This window comes from Danio rerio, chromosome 22 (genome assembly GCF_049306965.1).
Source record: "Danio rerio strain Tuebingen ecotype United States chromosome 22, GRCz12tu, whole genome shotgun sequence".
NCBI classification, from domain to species: Eukaryota; Metazoa; Chordata; class Actinopteri; order Cypriniformes; family Danionidae; genus Danio; species Danio rerio.
In genome coordinates this window covers 8,718,431-8,739,148 of record NC_133197.1, presented here as the reverse complement: position 1 = coordinate 8,739,148, position 20,718 = coordinate 8,718,431, and the positions used below count along the sequence as shown (strand labels likewise).

The 20,718-nt window shown below is 33.5% G+C and overlaps 1 protein-coding gene and 1 long non-coding RNA gene across 3 annotated transcripts; one reads left to right on the top strand and one right to left on the bottom strand.

Moving 5' to 3' along the window:
• Positions 1-231: 231 nt before the first annotated feature.
• Positions 232-17,516, bottom strand: si:dkey-182g1.2. 2 transcript variants are annotated; one of them, XM_003200996.7, is made up of 5 exons: positions 17,190-17,516; positions 7,609-7,938; positions 3,911-4,228; positions 3,679-3,801; positions 232-1,501 (listed from the first exon to the last, which is right to left on the bottom strand). In XM_003200996.7, the coding sequence occupies exons 1-4, from the start codon at positions 17,233-17,235 to the stop codon at positions 3,689-3,691; spliced, it is 807 nt and encodes a 268-aa protein (XP_003201044.1). In that variant the 5' UTR covers positions 17,236-17,516; the 3' UTR covers positions 232-1,501; positions 3,679-3,688. The 2 variants fall into 2 exon arrangements, with proteins under 2 accessions (XP_003201044.1, XP_068072677.1); XM_068216576.2 differs by lacking the exon at positions 17,190-17,516 and adding an exon at positions 15,920-16,953.
• On the top strand, positions 9,049-20,700 carry LOC137489002 (uncharacterized). The gene is made up of 2 exons (XR_011008331.2): positions 9,049-9,350; positions 18,645-20,700. It is a non-coding gene; the product is annotated as an uncharacterized lncRNA (long non-coding RNA).
• Positions 20,701-20,718: the final 18 nt, after the last annotated feature.

Below are 20,718 nucleotides of genomic sequence, written 5' to 3'. Positions count from 1 at the left end.
GAAATGACAGCAACATTTTAAATGCATACATGTTAACACTTCAAAAACTGAAGAAACTTGACCCAGGCATGCAGAAAAAAAGTGAACATCAAAACCTTTTAAATGAAGAGAAAACAAATTACTACTAATAAAAAAGGACTATGTTATCGAAGTAGATCCATGTTGAGAATCAGCATTTAGATTAACATCCTAATTTAAACGTACAACCGCAAACAATAATAATACACCAAGTCATCTTGAAAATAACCACTGTATTTATCCTTTTTTATAATTTCATACATTTCTTACAATACAAAAAGGCATCAAGATGTCCTCACACATCATGATTTTGCCAAGTACAATGCAATCCTAGATTACCATCCACATCTATTCCGAACCCCTAAACCCAATCACAACTGTAAATTATTCCCCAAATCAGAGAGGAATAATAGTTGGATAACAACCATATAGAAGTGCTTAAACCTAAACTTAACATAAGCAGTAAACATATCCCTTTATTCTGATTGGCTGATCGGAATGTTGTTCCAGGATCAATATAGATGATAATCCAGGAACAAGTCCTACTTGGTGAAATCAGGCTGGCGAGAGGTCATCATTTCCCATTACAGCCCATAGCAGAGAAATAACAAAAAGTAAAACAACATGGCTGCATATTCAAAGTGACACCATTCAATGGCTTTACAGCAAGTGCAACAAATTTGGCATTCATACAACTGATGAATCCCAGTGATTTCAAAAACAGCTCAAGTATCCCAGCTGAAAACATTCATCAACCATATCACCCTTCAAGCGAACAAACGTTCATCTCAATCCGTCTTCATGTAAACAAAACATATATGACAGTAAAATCTAAAACCTTAAAGTAATTATTCAGTAAAAACGAGGCAAACAGTTTTTATATGAAAATTCAAGAAAAAAACATCAATCTTTTACACAGTCCCTTCTTTGGCCCTCTAAGATATTAAATAAATCTCAACAGAAAACAATTGCTTAAAAAAATGTAGTCAATATAACGTATGATCTAAAAAACATCTACCAGAAGCGTTAAAGCTGCAGTCCCATCAGCCAGCAAGATTACATATCCGTTTATAACAGGGTTGATTTCTCGTATTATATACTAACTGTACCATACAGGTCTCAAACTCAATTCCTTTGCTCCAACCCTAATCAAACACAGCTGATCCAACTACTTTAGGTGTTCGGGACTCTTTTGAACACTCGATTAGTTGGATCAGCTGTGTTTGATTTAAAATGGAGTAAAACTGTGCAGAGCTGCCGCCCTCCAGGAATCCAGTTTGAGACTTATGGTTTAAAACGACAAAAAAAATGAATAAAATCAGCATTTAGAGCAAAATGATTCCAGCAAATGTGCATATGTAGATTTATGTAAGAATGTTTTCCCTATTTATGCCCAAAAAGTTTGGTCTTGCTTATTTCAAGAGCCGTGTTACAGACGCTCTGACCTATTGTTGTTATTTCAATGGACGTCCTTCATCTCCATCTGAAAGCAAGCACAATAAGAATAAAGATGATAAATTACTATTTAACAAAAGCTCAACAGATTCAGCAGTGTGAAGAAAAAAGGCAGTAATTTTATGATTAAAGTACCAAAAAAATAATATGTAAAATACAAAATATTACGAATTTTAATGACAATATATACGTTAAAAAAATAATAAAATAATATATATATATATATATATATATATATATATATATATATATATATATATATATATATATATAGTTTGACTTTTTAGAAGCCAGTAACAGTACACAAATTAAATTTATAATTTTTATACAATATTTTATTATCAATACTGAATCTTGTTGTTCTGCTTTAAAGCTATTATTAAAGTTACTTTTTAATGAAATGTACATTTTTTAAACAAAAATCAAAAAATAAAAGTCTTACATTTATCATGATTTCTAGAGCAACAAATGAAGTTTATTAGAAAGTTTTCTGATAAAAATTTAGATTTGCATCACAGGAATACATGTAAAACTTATTCAGTCAGAAAATTGGCATTTTAAATTCATCATATCAGTCAGAATATTCCACTCAGGGCTTGACATTACCTTTTTTGATCACCAGTCACTGTGGCTAGTAGTTCAACATTACTACATTTTCCCTTTAGTAACCATTTTCACTAGCACTAGTTGGGAAAATATATTTTACATGCATAAATGTGCATTTGCCAAGCTAAAATAACTTAATTCAGATTTTGTGAAATGCCCACATGCTTGCATCATCGTTCATTTCACTTTCTGTGTGTGTATAAGCTTGCTCAATGTACATTAACAAATAGGTTATGGTTTCAAAGTGTCATGTTGCAATTAGTTTTTATTTTACGTGAATTTTCAGTGCTCAATACTAAGGATTTAATAAAAATTATCTAGCCACATCAAAGTATATATTTCCTTAAATTAGCATGTGTCGAAACAAGCTAAATATAGCTGTATACATGCACTTTTTATTCAACAAAATTTTCCTAAAAAACCATTAATACATAAAAAAAAAATATTGTCACGCATCTAAAATGCAATAGACATTGTTTGCTATTTCTGTAGAAAATTGTCAAAAATCTGCAGGTTTACGCGGAATGATTTTAGGGGTATCAAACTAATAAATTAATATATGAAATCAAAAATAATACCTTTTTAACTTTTACTTAACGTTTACAATGTAAATCCAATTAGATCCACTTATTTGGTGAACAAAGCTAGTCTCTCAACATAATATATCTACTAAAAGACAGAAAATATGACTTTACAAACTGTATTATAAATAAATAATACGAACATTTGAATATAACAATTATTATATTACAATAATATTAGTGAAATTAATTTAAAAACTGAATAAATATAAATTTACACAAGTAAATACTCAATGATGGGCTCGACTATACATTAATAGAGAGTTAATATCCTAGTAAAGCATTGTTAATGTAAAGGATGCTAATTCAAACATATAAACAAAACTAACTATAAGCAATAGAAAGCCGGCGAAAAATACTGTGTGCGATAATGAAAGAATGATCGCGCGCCATGGTTAACATTAGGCCCATTAATAATCTGTTCAAAGAATGGTTCGAGTGAAAGCGGCAAACACGGCTGCTTACAAAAAGTCTGGAGCTGTGGAAAGCAGCAGGACCGTGGCTGCATGAGCACAGCCTTTTTCCAGACTATTTTAAAGAGAAGCAATCCCACCAGATGTGTTTGCAGGCACAGTTGCTTCGTGCAAAGACGTGGGAGCTTTTAAGCACTTGCTGTGTGCGTGACAGTAATGCCCTAGTCAGTGAGTGAGGACCTGTGTTTCACCAATCGCCTGAACATCCTCTCAATCAGCATTTACCTGCTTTCTTTGCTCGCACGAACAGTTATCAGTCCTGCTGATCACATCTGCATGCATTTACTTGTCCTAAACTACAGTTCTAATCTTTAGTGATGAGCCAGAACTGGCAATTTAAAAATAATTTTCAACCAGCCAAAGTGGCTAGTGAGGTGCTACAGCTGAAATCTACCCGCATTTGGCGGGAGTTAATGTGAAGCCCTGTATATACGGTGTGTTTATCAAACAAATACAGCCCTTTAAATAATATGAACATTTGTATTCTGCCTTAGCATAGAGAAATGCAATGCAGTAAATGAAGTCAATATAAGATGCTTACTTACTCTGTTATTTTTATAATACAGTCTTTCTATTATTGCGACACTTAATCGCAACGAGCACCGCCACCACGATCAACAGAATAACAACCACAATGATCACAATATAAACTGTGGACAGACCCGGTTCTGTAAAAAAAAAAAAAACAAAGAGAGACAATCAATTCAGAATGAAATCCTATGAATTCAATAACAAATCTTCACCCTTTAAGACTAGCAAACGGCAGATTGTACTCACCACTGACTATAACACGAAAGTTCCTGTTCCCTTTTAAGTTGGTTCCTATCACCTCGAGTTTATAAAGTCCCGAGTCTGTGGTTTTGGAGTCTGCGATGGTCAGATATCCTGTCTGATCCAGCGCCAGTCTGCCTTTGAATTTCTCATTCTTTTCACCATACGTGGGGTTTTTACTGATTTGTTTGTTGATTCGAGCGATGGCAGTCTTGCCATCTTCAAACATCCACTCTATTACATCATACATGTGTATGTCAGAAATATTATGCTGTAAAATGACAGGCTCTCCCACCTTTACAGACACCTCCGTAGGCATCGCATCTGAAATGCATATAGAAAAATGAAAAGAAAAGCCCACGTTAGTGTCATGTTAATTATACATATATTTTAACAGCGCAAAGCTGTGTTGTAAAATTATTTATGCATAATAAAAGCATGTACATTACGGCTGCAACAATGAATCAATTAAGTCAATAAAAATAGATTACTAAAAGCAATAGCACTGAATTTCAAAAGTGATTCGTTGTGTTGCGCGACACGGGACATTTGATCATCAAAAAAAAAACACTATAGTTGTGCGCGGAGCTCTCTCACGCACTGATACGGAGTTCAGCGCCTCATAGACAGGGATGAGGTGGAAGGGAGCAACCGCAGGGTAAATCTCTACAGAATCCTACTTTTGTTTTGTTTGAAGTGAGGACCGTAAAGTCCCTAGTGCTCAGGCCCGGATTGGCTAATCGGGAGGACCGGGAGAATTCCCGGTGGGCCGGTCCGTTTTTTGGCCGCGAGGGCCGGTGTCCCTAGCTTCAGAATCTGTTGCTCTCAGCAGTCACACTTTTTAAATTAATTTATTTATTTGACCAGTCTTCTTATTCATTATTTTACCGTAGCTCTGCTCTGTTTATATATAAGTAGCCTGCAAGTTATTGGTTTTTGACTACAACTGCTGTGGTCCAGTGGTTAGCACGTTAGATTACGACGCTGCCGATCGGGGTTTGATTCTCGTCTGAGTATGTTTTTTTTTTTTTTTTTTTTACTTCTCATTTTTATTGTTAAGACATATAATACTGTTAGAGTTGTTGAACATTTGAAGTTCTAAAGCAGCTGTTTTCTTAAAAAAAGACGTGATATTGTAATTAGAAACTGAAATGGAAATGTCCTTATTTAAATATAGTCAGTCGTGAACTGAGGTGGGCCGGTCTGAGGCTTGAAATTCCAGGGCTGAAAAGCAGTCCCACTCCGGCCCTGCTAGTGCTGATGTTTTACTTGTTATCCAGCTTGACAAGCATGACAAGTTAAGCCTGGTTTATACTTCTGCATCAAGTGACCGGTGTAACTCACGGCGCAGGCAACGCGCGCAGCTGTGCATTTAGACTTCTGCACGCAGTCTCTGTTGGTCTGCATTACACTTCTAAATCGCTAGTTGGCAGTGAGGTGTAAATGTTCCTCTGTGTCAAGTTTCTTCTCTGCTGTTTTGCTTTTTCTGAACACTTCCTGGTTGTACACCTGACTCAAACTCGCTCATTTTGAGTCAAAAACCGGCGGACGTGCAACAACTTTAACTATGAGGTAAACACAAAACAAAACTTTCCATCCGGAGCTCCTTCACAGGACTCCACACTTGTAAACAATCGCTCGCGCCATTCGCGTGGCTCTCGGTCCTGCCCAGACTCGTCAGCACTACCAAGCCGACCAATCACAGAGTTTGCGCTACGCGTTGTTGCGACGTGTAGTTACATTTTTTGAGAGGTGCACGTCAGTGACGCTGACGGCCACGGCGAAGGGCTATGCGTCAGCGCCGTATCATATGCCGGCGTTTGACGTAGAAGTATAAATCAGCCTTTAGCGTTTGCTTATTTACCTTTAGAGCGGCAACTGAAAAAAAATCTAAGCTTTGGCACGGTGTTTGAAGCTAAGCTAGAAAGAGCTCTCGCTGAGCAAAGCTCTCTGTAAGGGCAGTCAAACTTCGACATTCCAACAAAATATGTTTGATGGCATAAGCAGTCTGGCAGTAATAACATTTAGGTGGTGCTTTGTTATAGAGTAAATACAAATGAGTCAACCTAGAATGTCCAATTCGACTTCTAGTATAACAGTTTGATCATGCCTGGTCTCAAAACAAGAATCTGCCAAGTGTCTTTCATTTATTTTCGGGTTAATTTCATGTAATTTATTATTTATGCAAATGTCCCATTCCCTTCGCCATGTTTCGTTTATATACAAATTAATTGTAGGTTTCGAGGCCTCAGGCGGAATTAAACATTTTGTCACTTTCAAGGAGATAGTTTTGCTGCTTCATCTGCCAGTTCATTTCAATTTAGTATTCATTTATTTAATGTTATGTTGTGATGTGTTTTAATGCCATAACAGCAGCACTGACTACATCCATGGTCACATTGGTGAAGAATCTAACTAAGGATCTGAGAAAAGCAATCTTACGTGTGTGTCAAGATAGTAACCATTCATTTGTGGTTTATTTCTATTTGTATGTATTGATTAATGGTGACGCAGTAGGTAGCTCTCGCCTCACAGCAAGAATATCGCTGGTTCAACCTCGGCTTAGTCAGTTCGTGTTTCTGTGTGAAGTTTGCATGTTCTCCCTGCATTTGCGTGGGTTTCCTCCGGGTGCTCCGGTTTCCCCCACAGTCCAAAGACATGTGGTACAGGTTAATTGGGTAGGTTAAGTTGTCCGTAGAGTATGAGTGTGCATGGTTGTTTCCCAGAGATGGGTTGCAGCTGGAAGGGCATCCGCTGCGTAATAACGGGCTGGATAAGTCGGCTGTGGCGACCCCTGATTAATAAAGGGACTAAGCCGAAAAGAAAATGAATGAATGAATGAATGAATATCGATTTAATTATTGTATTTACCCATACTGTTTCTAAGGTATGCGTACAATTTTTTTATTTACATTTTTTTTGTTTGTTTATAGGACAACAGTATCTTCAACAGAAAAAAGATCCAAAGATGGTGTTTTAAATTGTAAAGAAATCTGTGTTTTTGAAACTAATGAAGAGAGCAGAGGTCAATGATTCATTTGAAATATTTAGCCTGACATGCTTACAGCTCCAAATCTTAAAATAAATCTTAAAAAAAAAAAAAAAAAAAAAAAATATATATATATATATATATATATATATATATATATATATATATATATATATATATATATATATATATATATATATATAAAATAATAATTATTATTATTTTATTAATTTACAAAAGTTGTAAATTACAAAAGTTGTTGTTTTTTTCCCAGACATAAAAAAATGTGTGTGTGTGTGTACATATATATATATATATATATATATATATATATATATATATATATATATATATATATATATATATATATATATATGTATGTATGTATGTATGTATGTATGTATGTATGTATGTATGTATGTATGTATGTATGTATGTATGTATGTATGTATGTATGTATGTGTGTGTGTGTGTATGTATGTATGTATGTATGTATATATATATATATATATATATATATATATATATATATATATATATATATATATATATATATATATATATATATATATATATATCCATTTTAGAGCATTAATCACAATACAGTGATAATGTTAAATTTTTATTCAAAGTTATCATACTGTCAGAATCCAATACCGGCCCATGCCTATGAGTGAAATAACTTGTGTATTCAATAGTCTTTGGTGTTACTTACCAAGCACAGCAACCCTGAAAGTCTTGCATGGCATTGCACTGTTGACACTGGTGATCTTCACCTCATAAACCCCTGAGTGTTTAGGTCTGGGATTTCTGATGATGAGATCTCCGGTTTTGTCATTTACTTGTAGTTTGCCTGCGAATATGCCATCATCGGTGTCATACAATAATGCACTGTTAGACACAATAGTGGCGATGACACGAGATCCAAACTTCCACTCAACTTTATCATCTTTCTGTATTTCGGTAACACAACTGTCTAGAAAGACAGGGTCGCCTTCTGTCACTTCAAGCGTCTTCACTGAATTGGGCTCGACTCCAAGCACGCCTGGAAAACAAAAAAAAAAAACACTTTATATAGCAATATGTATCTATACTATGTACAGTTAAAGTGAGAATTATTAGCTTTTTTACATATTTCCCAAATGATGTTTAACAGAGCAAGGGAATTTTCACAGTATGTCTGATAATATTTTTTCTTCTGGAAAAAGTCTTATTTGTTTTATTTTAGATGGAATTAAAGCAGTTTTTAATTTTTTTAACACCATTTTAAGGACAAAATTATTAGCCCCTTTAAGCTCTTTTTTTCTGATAGTTTAAAGAACAAACCATCAATATACTATAACTTGCTCAATTACCCTAAACTGTCTAGTTAACCTAATTATGTCAAGCTGTATAGAATTTTCTTGAAACATAACTAATCAAATGTTATTTACTGTCATCATGGCAAAGATAAAATAAATCAGTTATTTAAACTTATGTTTAGAAATGTGTTGAAAAAAATCTCTCCATTAAACAGTAATTGGGGAAAAAAATTAACAAGGGGGCTAATAATTCAGGGGGGCTAATAATTCTGAATTCAACTGTATATAATGCACATATAAACATACTTGGCAGAGAAAAATTAGCAAAGAAAAAGCAGATTTGGTTACATTTTAAGTTCAAGTTCAAGGCAACGCAATTAGATTTATTATTACTTAAAATACACACAATTTTCTAATAAGAAATCAATGGACAAACACACTGTAGTACATGATACCTACAAATTGAATGTGATTTTATTTATTTATTTAAATATTAACAGCCTTTTACCAACAATGCCTAAATTCAGTCAAATTTAATAATGTAAAAATATAAATCACAATAAAATGTGGTAAAACGTTAAAGTAAATACATTGTGAAGTAATAATGAATGTAAACATCTTTAAAAATGTAAATATTAGCCTATAAATACAGTATGTGTTCTATATCACTATAGCTACAGTAACTCATGTATCACATTGCATGAAAACCTCCAAAACAAAACACTGCATCACCAGTGTATTTCCAAAGCCAAGATAAGTCGATTTTAAGGAAATATAAATAGGACTGGACGTAAATAACCTGTCTTAATAGACATGAGCAAGTATTTTAAACGAGATCTCGCGAGAAAGAGGACGAGCAGAATGCGGAAACTGGTGTCCGATTGTGTAGCTGCGATATTAAAATTGAAACTGGATCATACAGTAGAGCTTTATAACATGACAAGACGAGGATGTTTACCTTCGGTTAAATCAAATGATAAAGGATTTACGTTATTCATTGGTTGTGTAAGGCAGTTTGGCAGGCTAAAACAGCTATAATGGTGTATATTTTTAAATATAATGTTGATAGAGATATGTTACGCGTTTAGAAACCATTGAGAAGCGAAGCGGTGGATAATACATAACATATAGGACCAACGTTGTGACCAAAACAAGGGTAAGAAAGTTATTTTTTATACATAGAAGCGTTTTGTTTGTGAACTAGACACATTAGGAGAAATCCATTGTACAATAACATCCGTTTACAGAGATGATCTGTCATCGGAAAAAAATGGTGGATGATTCGAATTCAGTGACAAACTATGTGTAGATAATCAAACTGCCGCATGAATAGATGACAAAAGCTGGATTTATTTGACAATAAAAGCAACAGTTAACAGTGATAAGGCAAACTGTTTGTCAGGAAGGAAGTTATATTTGTCGTTACGCTTACATTATTTCTCTTAGAGCGGACTTGAGGGCGGTAAATTATGTTATCGATGTCCGTAGCGACCACCAGGGGGCGCTTCATGGCTCACAATAATAATTTCTGCATTGACGTGCATACAAAAGCTATTGAAGTTCTTGGCCATATTCAAGGCATTTGCACTTTGGAACGTATAATTGGCTAAATATATATAAACCAAGCACTTTAATACAATAACCAACAATGATGTCGCTAAAATACTTTGTTTAGAAAGTGGTCTCGTTTTAAGCACGCATGTCATATTCAGCGCTGAGAAAAGTAACAAGTGTCAAGTGACGATGGTGTCCAGTCACTTGACACTTGTTACTTTTCTCAGCGCTAATCGAAACTTTAAAGGAGACCACTTCCCTAAAGTATTTTTTTACGACAGCAGTGATTGTCTGGACAATCAATTACACTTCATATTACTTAGAAAAACTTAAAAAGTGACTGAGCTGTCAACAACAGTTGTAGAACAAATATATGGCTCGAGGAAGAAAACAATCACCTACCAACAAACTATGCAAACTGACATTAGATTTTTTAGAGATGTAAACGTTTTGATTAGGGTATATCAAAGGTTTGGAAATATTAGTTTTTAAAAATGGTTTTTAAAGAAGTCTCCTATGCTCACAGACTATTTTATGAGGCCAAAAATGAAGTACAACACTGATCATATGAAATAGTATATTCAGTGCTCAGCATATATAAGTACACCCCTCACAAATCTCTCTTTTAAATTCATATTTATAACAGGAAGCTATACAATATTATATTTGTGCATATACATTAGATTAGTCAATACTGAAGCCAAATCTGGAGCTTATTTAACAAAATAACCTACAATAATGGTCCAAAAAACTAGTACAGGCAAATTTGTTATAGAAAAATATTAAATACAAATAAATAAATAAAAAGAGGAAAAAAATTAAGTGAAACATTTTTTTTTTTAATTTAGTTAAAATTTTGTAGGTTGTGTATATATATATATATATATATATATATATATATATATATATATATATATATATATATATATATATATATTTATTTATTTTTTTTTTTTTGCAATCTTTCACTTGAATTTAATTGTATTTGTATAAATATATCTGTTTATTAAATCGGTTTTGTTCTAATGCACCAAAATAGATTACATTCACTGAGAAATGTATACAAATATTCCTTTTCAAAATGGGGTGTACTCTGTTATGTATTTTTATGCTGAGCACTGTATAAAACATGCTATATTTTAAAATGTTTTTTTCCTGTGCTTCAAAGTGGATTTTACTTCAGTCTAAAAGGATCTTTCAAACAAATTGTGCTGATTTGCTGCTGATATAGCATGTTAATGTTAAAAACGGTTTTGTTGTCAAATACAAAATCTACAAAGAAAGCCACTCAGATTGTTAGGTTGTGTTTGTTTAATAGATTAATGCTTTTATTTAACAAATGTGCATTACATTTATCAATTGTGACCATAAAAAGACATCTGTAATGATTCTAAAAGGTTTCTTTAAAAATGCTGTCCTTGAGAACTTTTTATTTGTCCTGAAAAATGCTTCCCAAGGACAAATGTCACACTTAGATTCAATGACAATATAAAAGTTTTTGTTTTGCATCACAGGAAAAAGTTTAAAAAAAAGTTAGCATTTTGGGTTTTAGAAAAGGGCATTATATAAAAAAATATTATTATTATTATTATTATTATTATTATTATTTTAAAACAATGAAATAGAAAATATATCATATTGCACGAATATTTCAGTGCTACAGTTTGTACTGGATTTCTGGTCAAATAAATACAGTGTTGGTTAGAAAACGATTCAACATTAAAATGAAATGAAACCCAACAAGGGAAATACTGTATATCTGCAGGACATTTTCAGGAAAATGATGTAAGGACTTGCAAGTATGAACATGCTTGACTCATAGGTCAGGTCACTGCAAAGAATTTAAGTGTCCTGCTGTAACATGCCACAGTCTGAACGTATCATAAACATACTTTACTATTCTTGTAATTCACTCAGACTAAATATGTAATGTACTATCCTTATTATGAAGCCATGGATGCACAATATAATGTACAATAATTAAATAAATAAAAATATATTTTTTAACATGTCACAAGACAGGACATATGTGAAGTTTTGAAACAGTGAATAAGTACATTTTCAAAAGGGATAATTTACACAAAAATTTTAAATTCTCACTGTTTACTCTCCCTTCAGTGGTTTTAGTGATTCTTCTGTTAAACATAAAATAAGAAATTTTAAAGAAAGCTGAAAAACTGTAACCATTGACTTACATTATAGGAAAAACAAGTACTATGGAAGGTGGTTACAGTTTTCCAACAGTTTGTCTTCTTTTGTGTTTAACAAAAAAAAAAAAAAAAAAAAACACACACAAAATAGGTTTGGATTAAGTATAGGTTAGATAAATCATGATAATTTATTTTTTGGGGAGTAAACTATGTCTTTAAATGTAATGCCTTGTGAGCTTTATCCATGATGAGGAACAGATTAACCCTAATGAAAATGCAAAATGCAGAAGTTTTTTTTTTTTTTTAGCGTGAGTTACCTCATTAAGTTTCCACTCATGAGAATTTAGTTCTGCATGTTGAGGCCTCTCCTCCATAGGGTTTCATCGAAACAGAAGGGCCTCTTTTCTCCCTGCTATCAGTTACGTCTTTTATGGGAATGTCACAGGCTTTTGCTGGGGGAAGGGCTTTTGAAGATCTTTCACAAGTGCAGAGCTTCAAAATGTCTTATTACCGGAATCCCTATTTACTACATTTGTATGCAGCAAAAAGAAACTGGCTAATCAGATCACAAACATTTACATGGAGTACACGTCTAGACAGACTTCTAACATAATATTAAAGAGATAGTTTACCCCCAAAAAATAAATAAATATGGTCATAAATGACTTTTAAATTTAATGAGTTTCTTTCTTGTAGAACACAAATGAAGATAACTTAATGAAAGCTGCAAATCTGTAGTCATTGAATTTCATTAGTATTTGTTTTCCCTACAATAGTCAATGTCAATAGTCAATGGCTACAGGTTTTTAGTGAGTAAATTTTCATTTTGTTTGGTGAACTATTAGAGCTGTATTATTAATTAAAAAGTAATAAAAACTCAGAGCGTATAATCTATAAATTAGTAAGATTTGTAAAATACCGTGTGTGGAGTCACATGACCTTGCACTGTTAAGGCGAATGTATACTTGTGTCGAGCGCACGGATATGGTCGGCAGCCTTTATGCTGTTGCATACCTGCGCACTTCTCAAAAAACGTAACTACTAGGGGTGTAACGAATTATCGTTGTACGATTTATTGCGATACAAAAATGTCACAATATGCATCGTGGCGTTATGACGATTTGATTACGATATGACGTCCGTTTTCTCTTATTAGTTGAGCTGTTTGCACGTGAGCTACGTTCCACCTGCTGTCGCACGCAAGTTCAGATTGCCGCAGCAGTAATGTTAGCGGACCAAGATGAGTGGAGTTGAAATAGAGGATGGCCCATCCTTTCAAAATCAGACGTTTGGCAACATTTCGGTTGTACAGTCATTGCTTTAGACTCGTCCGCTTTTTGACACGCATACTGGGTCAAACATCCTAAGTTTTAAAGTCTTCACAGTGATTTACATACTTTGCACAGCGACATGGATACCTCCTAATGGTGTTGAAAGAGTCACATACTGTATTTATAAGGTACAATTCACCCTAAAATATCATTCTGTCTTCATATAATGTTCCCGCCGCAAAATCACACATGACGTGAGCTGACCGAGAGCTGTTACTACAGAGGGCAGACTATGATAGACGCGCGCGTATGGCAAGCCGTTTTAGCATTTAAACCTTTGTTCTGACTATCCATAAATATATTTAGAGATATCTCTAATTATATTTTGACTAGTCATAATTATAATTCGACTAGTCAGAATGACAATTAGAGATATCTGCAATTACAATTGTACTAGTACGAAATCAGATTGGAGATATCTGCAAATATATTATGACTAGTCATATTCCTCCATTGACTTCCATCGAAAAATATTTGCAGATATCTCTAAATGAGTTGACTAATCACAATTGTAATTAGAGATATCTCTAAATGAATTTAATTAAATATGAATTAAATACCTGGAAATGTGGATTTTTTTTGCACATACAAAAAAACGCAAGTGACCAAGCAAAGCCTTAAGCTCTTACTGTTAAATTCAATTGAACAGAAAGCTTATTTTTTTGCACCTATACTTAAATTGTTCCTTAATTTTGTTTCTGTCATTTCAATAATATTTTTAAGTAGTTTTTAAATTGTTTTATTTTCCAGAGACAGGCCTGTTTAATTTATTTTCCTAAAGAAGGTTCAGTTTAACAAGTTGAAACAAAAGAAATACATAAAAAAAAATAGTTTACTTGGTAAAATTTGCATTTCAGTTTAATTTAAAATTTTTATTCCAAATATTGTGATACATATCGAATCGTGAACATTATATCGTGATACACATCGTATCGTGAGCTGAGTGTATCGTTACACCCCTAGTAACTACACGTTGCACGTTTGCACTACATTGACGATAATTGAAAGCTGCACTAGAAATGCCTTGAGATGGCATATTTTCCATTACAATATAATCATTTACATTAAAATATTTGTTTACAGAAGATGCAAGAAATGCACTGTTTCAAATATTATTTACAGGATATACAAGAGTTGTTTTATTTAGAAGAGGCACTGTTTGTTTTCTAATTTTAATATGAAAAACCTTAGAAAATAATTAGTTTTGCTTTCAAGAGGGCAAGTTATTTTTTTTTTAGCTTTTGTATTTGAAAAATGGTGATTGTTGGTTTTAAGCATTGTGTGTTTTAAATTTCAGTTGTTCAACGTTTATATTCAATAAATAATCATAGACAGTAGATGATTATTTGCACGTTTCCTTCAATTATTTTACAATCAAATAATGCACCCTTTATTCAGAAATCTCTCACTTGTAATATGTGCGCATATTTACTGTACAATGCCTGTCAGTGAACTATGAGGGCAGAAAATAAACAAATAAAATAATCGTTCATTAATCATAATCGAGGTAAAATGTTCAATCAATCGAGATTTTGATTACAGGCCAAATTGCCCAGTACTTTAAACTATCCCTTTAATGACCTGCTAAATTATATTTTAAAAATTGAATACATTGATTAAATGATAGAAATCTGCATAGCCTTTTCCATTGAGGATGGTAATTATGTCATATGATTCCTACTTGAAATTAAATTAACATCCCTGGGTAAAACCCCAGACCTCAAAATTAACATGGGATATTTATGCTTTTCAAAAGCTTTATCTTAAAACAAGACCTGTAAGAAGTTCTAAATCTGGCTTCCAACTAATCAGTTTTCCCAGTGAAGTGATGGATATACAGTATCAAGAGTTCTTTAAGCTCAAATATCAGCGTATGGCACTAGAACACATAAAGGTCATGGGTTTTTGATTCTTAGTGGGGGGAAAACAATGCAATATAATCCTCTACATTCTACAACTTGTTATAAACCTACAATATCATGCAAACAACCTTAACAATTGCTCAAACATTTACTTTTGTTCCATACATAGTCTGTGATAATTTGCTAGTTGATCACTAACATCCAAAACATACAAAGCAATTAAGCATCAAGCATACAAAATAGTTTAAAATCTATTCCATTATGTCCTCAAATGATCTTGCGACCTTTATCTGAAAACAACAGAGCTAAAAAAAAATGTTTTGTAGGCTTGTATTGCGTTTAAATTACAAATTGCAGTAGTTCACCAATTATCTGGGAATCGAATAAATAACCGTATTTGTGGTTAAATAAATATAAACTGCAATGTCATGTCATCATATGAATATGCACGGTTTATACAAGCATTGCCACAGACGTAAAAAAACACAACAAAACATGTAATATTCCATACTGACCACCCGCTCAAACACTAACATTGAGCATCCCCTACACAAGCTACACTTACATTTCAACCAAAGCAAGATTTCCCAAACAGTTGGTAGCCTATATAATATCAATATTTCCTCAATTTCCCAAACACAAACAACGTGGCGAAATACATCGCGCCGTTGCGCTCTGAAACGCTACGCAAATGCAATACAGAGGTCGCATTATCAGGAATCAGTGCGCAGTTTTTGTTTTGTATAAACTGAATAGTAGCAACAGACTGAAAGTGACATTTTTAATCAAACTATATCCCATGCATTAAGCCGGTTTGTTTAAACTTACCTGCATAACAACACATCCGGTTGTTACATCCGCAACCAAAAGTATCCCTATCGCCCCCTTCAGTATTGATGTTTGTCAAAACATTGCAGGAGCGCACACGTGCACTCATCCATGCGAAAATTGCCACGCATTGATATCCTGATGGATTTACCTCGTGAAGGTTTGTTTATCTTCACAAAAGAATTACACATTATCTGCATAAATTAGCTGCATTACGTGTAACTAAATGATTTATGCCAAGCCTAACTATCCAACAATTGATATATTTAACCCGACATAGGCCTATTTACAGACGTTATTTTAGATATTTAGCAAATTACGAGGCCTACATAAATATTTGTTTTATATATTTTTAAGGCAATTTGATAAACATCCTGCCATTTTACTTAATAATTCGACAATTAGGCTACATAACCATTAAAAAAATAAACAAGAATCGTATCACATTGTTTGATATTGATATGTCGATTCCACTTGTAAGATTATCAATACAACACTAAATAGCCTACTTGAAATATAAAAGGGATCGTATAGCTTAACACGACCATGAAACGCCATCGATTGGCATAACAGCTTATGTGAAACATGACGCATCATCAAATATCTAGTCTAAACTGCGCGTTTTATTTGTTAACTAAATGTGAGTCAAATTCCATTGAAAGGAGAAAAAAACAAGGACACATTGGCTAGCTACATGCGTAGGCAACAGAAACCACAATAAAACACGAGCCTTTATCCTTGTCTATGTTATAATATGAAATCACCTGAAATAATGCGAGCCTAAATAGCTAACTTAAATAGGAACAATGCATGTAAAAAACAGATTAATGACAGCATTAAACAAATAAGGCCTACCCCCGGAAGTCTGATTGCTAAAAAAAATTAACCACTCAGAAAAATGCACAAATTGACACCTAAAAATGTGGATTAAATGTACCTGAACAGCACACAATACACACACGACACATAGACTCGACGTGAATTGGACATCGATCTCCAAAAGGCTGAAAATCATTACCGCAAGGCCTGAACTTGAAAGCCAATGGTGTCGTGGGCTTCATAAAGGAAAATAACGCAAAATATGCAGGACACAATTTTTTTTTACCTATTCATTGTATAGTTTACCAATAAAAACACTCGTTACGAGCAGGCTAACAAACACAAATAGGAATGTACGCAAAAGCAAATACGCAATATGCTGGGATATTTCCGGTTCTATTAATGAAAATCGAAAGTGTCATATAGCTACACAAATAAAATCGCTACTTACCCTTGATGAGTAACAACACAAAAAATGTCAAATTCGCGTAGTCCATGTTGATTGTTGAGTTGAGTAATTTAAGTGAAGCTTTAAAAAGATGAAGGCCGTAGCTTTAAATTTCCATATAAATCCGCCGTGTTCTGGTTTCTCAACCGCACCCTACCAGATTGATAGCGACAATTACAAAAAACGCTTAAATAATGGCTTAGAAACTTGTGAATTCGCGTAGGTTTGCGTGCGATGTTCTCCCAGCTTCTTAAGACGTGGAAATGGTTTACGTCCAGTAGTGTTACAAATAAAAGACAGCGCTCGAAATGGCTGAATCTTCCCTCTGCCAGGTAACGTGACGCGGGACAGTCTCATATCGCCACCTACCGTACGAAAACCATACATGCGCAAACAACCCGCCCCCACCGAAATACTCCTACACCTGCTTTTGTCGGGAAAACAGTGGGAGTCTTTCTTAATCGACCGTAAAATAATAACGAGAGAAAATCTTGACTTTAGTTGTAAAATATTGTAAGAAATGTTTGTCATAAAAAATAAATCAATCTGTCTAAATGTTACTAATCTAGTTGGGCCAATTTTTTTAACAAATTAGTAATTTTAGCACTTGGGTTGGACTTGTTTACAACTGTCTTTAAAGCTAATTTGAGTATATTTAAGATTCACATTGATATTTGTGGATAAGATGGCTGTCTGTCTAAGAGATTCTTTGTCAGATAACCACCCTGCTGGTTTCGTAAATGAACAGATGCTGAACATAAAACAGGAAAGTGTGGTGTGCCACAGGGGTTAGTCTTAGGCCCTTTGTTGTTTCCATTTAGATGTTTTTTTTTCAGTTGATTATATCAGGAAATTATTAAATAAGTGATATTCAGCTTTATATTTTCTTCTTTAAAGCTGGCGTGATGTGTTAAACGTGTTATACAATTCATATTGGTAAATTTAAGCCTGATCTAAAAAAAAATAGACATGGTTGGATTGCTCCATAATGAATAATGGCTTTCATGTCATATGCATTGCTGTGCGATGGATTATTCAATTTATGTTTATGAATAAAATATTATGTAATATTGCCTGGTTGACCCAATGTCACATGAAAAACAAAAATGCAAAAAAAGTTGAACATTTTTGCCACCAGATTTTGAAATTCACTCGTTACCACATTATACGCTGTAAAAAAATGCAAGATTTCCCACAATTCCTTCATGTTGTCTCAGCAATTGTTTAAGTTAACCTAATTGTTTTTACAAATTTAAGTTGGTTGAACATAATACAATAAAGTTATCCCACAAAAACCCTCAATAATTGTGTTGATTTGGCTCATTGTAAATAAGTAGTTTGAACAAGCAGCATGCAATTGTTTTGAGTGTATGTACTAATTTTAACTACCATTAAATCCATAAATTTGTCCACTGTAGGATAACTCTAACCACTTTTATTTTTTTATTATTCCTGCAGTCATGATGGTCCGGGATCCAGCAGCGGTTGATTTCAGATGATGGAGACGGGAGCTCTGGAATGGAGAAAGACTGAATTACAGTACCTGAATGTGTTAGATTGATCCATAACACTATAAAATATCAACAGATTCGTTTTAATATATACAGTTGAAGTCAGAATTATGTGCCCCCCTGAATTAATAGCCCTCCTGTTTTTTTTTTCTCGCAAATATCTGTTTAATGAAGAGAAAATGTTTTTTCAACACATTTTTAAACATAATAGTTTTAATAACTCATTTCTAATAACTGATTTATTTTATCTTTGCTATGATGACAGTAAATAATGTTTTACTATATATTTTTCAAGACACTTCAATACAGCTTAAAGTGCCATTTAAAGGTTTAATAGGTTAATTAGGTTAGGTTTGGATAATTAAGCAAGTTATTGTATAATGATGGTTTGTTCTGTAGACTATCTATAAAAAATATAGCTTAAAGGGGTTAATAATTTTGACCTTAAAATGGCTTTTAAACAATTAAAAACTGCTTTTATTTCAGCGAAAATAAAACAAATAAGACTTTTTACTAAAGAAAAATATTATTACACATAAACATAATTTTGGAAATATTAAAAAAAGAGAAAAAAGTCAATGGGGGGCTAATAATTCTGACTTCAACTATTTAACTCAGATAGAACATGTAATCGCTCTTTTATGATGTGTGTTTATTCCTGTTTAAAACAGTGCATTATGTACTATGACTTTGAATCAGAGTTTATTAACATGCTTGATTTACATCAAAGATGTCTAAACTAGGGCTCGCCAGCCAAAGTTGGCCCATGTTAACTTTTGATTTGACCCATCATACCATTCGAGAAAAAGAGTATGATGGAGAGGGGGTTGGGGCGAAAATCTTTTGACAGAGATTGTCTTTTCAAATTAAATATAACCTTTTGTTTGTTTGCTTTGTAGTTTCTTTTTGTTTTTTAAATGAATCTAATTTTTAAAAATGTAAATACTGTCATTTGATAGATAGAAGGCAATGTACAGGACATCGGCAAGCAAATCAAGTCAAAGGCAGGTGCAGCTTAGTGTATTTAGCATTAAATTCCATTATGTTATTAATAGGATTATGTTTTTAATGTAATAAGTTAATCATAAAAAAAATCTAAATATACTGCATTAGTTAATATTATTTAAAGCAATGCAATGATTTGTAGCTTTTTTATATTAGGAAATTATTTAGGAAAACTTTAATGTGAAACAGTGTGGTATATTTACCTCCGACCAACAGCCATCGATCAACTTTGGGTTTTGGCCCTTCATAAGAAAAAGTTTGGACACCCCTGATTTAAATCATAGTTGATTAATATAAAAACATTCCAGAGGATTTAAAATATGTATTCAATGAAGTGGCTTAGTGGTTAGCTCTATCACCTCACAGCAGAAAGATCGCTGGTTCAAGTCCCAGCTGGGCCAGTTGGCATGTTCTCCTCATGTTGGTGTGGGTTTCCTCCGGGTGCTCCGCTTTCTCCTACAGTCCAAAGACATGCACTATTGGTGAATGGAATAAACTAAAATGGCCCTAGTGTGTGTGTGTGTGTGAGAATGAGTGTGTATGGGTGTTTCCCAGTACTGGGTTGCAGCCGGTGTGTAAAACATACTCTGGATAAGTTGTGGTTCATTTTGCTGTGGCAACCCCTAATTAATAAAGGGACTAAGCCAAAAAGAGAACAAATGAATGACTGAAATTGGCCGTAGTGTATGAGTGTGTATGTGAGAATGAGTGTGTGTGGGTGTTTTACAGTACTGGGTTGCAGCTGGAAGGGCATCCAATGTGTAAAACATATGCTGGATAAACTGTCGGTTCATTCCGCTGTGGCGACCCCTGATGAATAAAGAGACTAAGCCAAAGTAAAATGAATGAATGAAGTGAAACAGAGTATTTGTACATGGAAACTGATTGTTTATACACTTTTATATTGTAATTTGTACCTTTGTACCTCTATTTTATTGTATTTAATGTACTGCTATGTTGCGATCCTAATAGAAAATAAAAAGAAAAAAGCTGACAGTTAACTTGTTGTCTTGTTG

Excerpts from the sequence above, each read along its gene's own strand:
- si:dkey-182g1.2 (XM_068216576.2), bottom strand. The coding sequence starts at position 16,028 with ATGAGTGCACGTGTGCGCTCCTGCAATGTTTTGACAAACATCAATACT. Across the intron at positions 7,939-15,919 it reads CCGGATGTGTTGTTATGCAG|GCGTGCTTGGAGTCGAGCCC; the intron begins GTAAGTTTAAAC and ends TTTGTTTTCCAG. Across the intron at positions 4,229-7,608 it reads TTTCAGGGTTGCTGTGCTTG|ATGCGATGCCTACGGAGGTG; the intron begins GTAAGTAACACC and ends TATGCATTTCAG.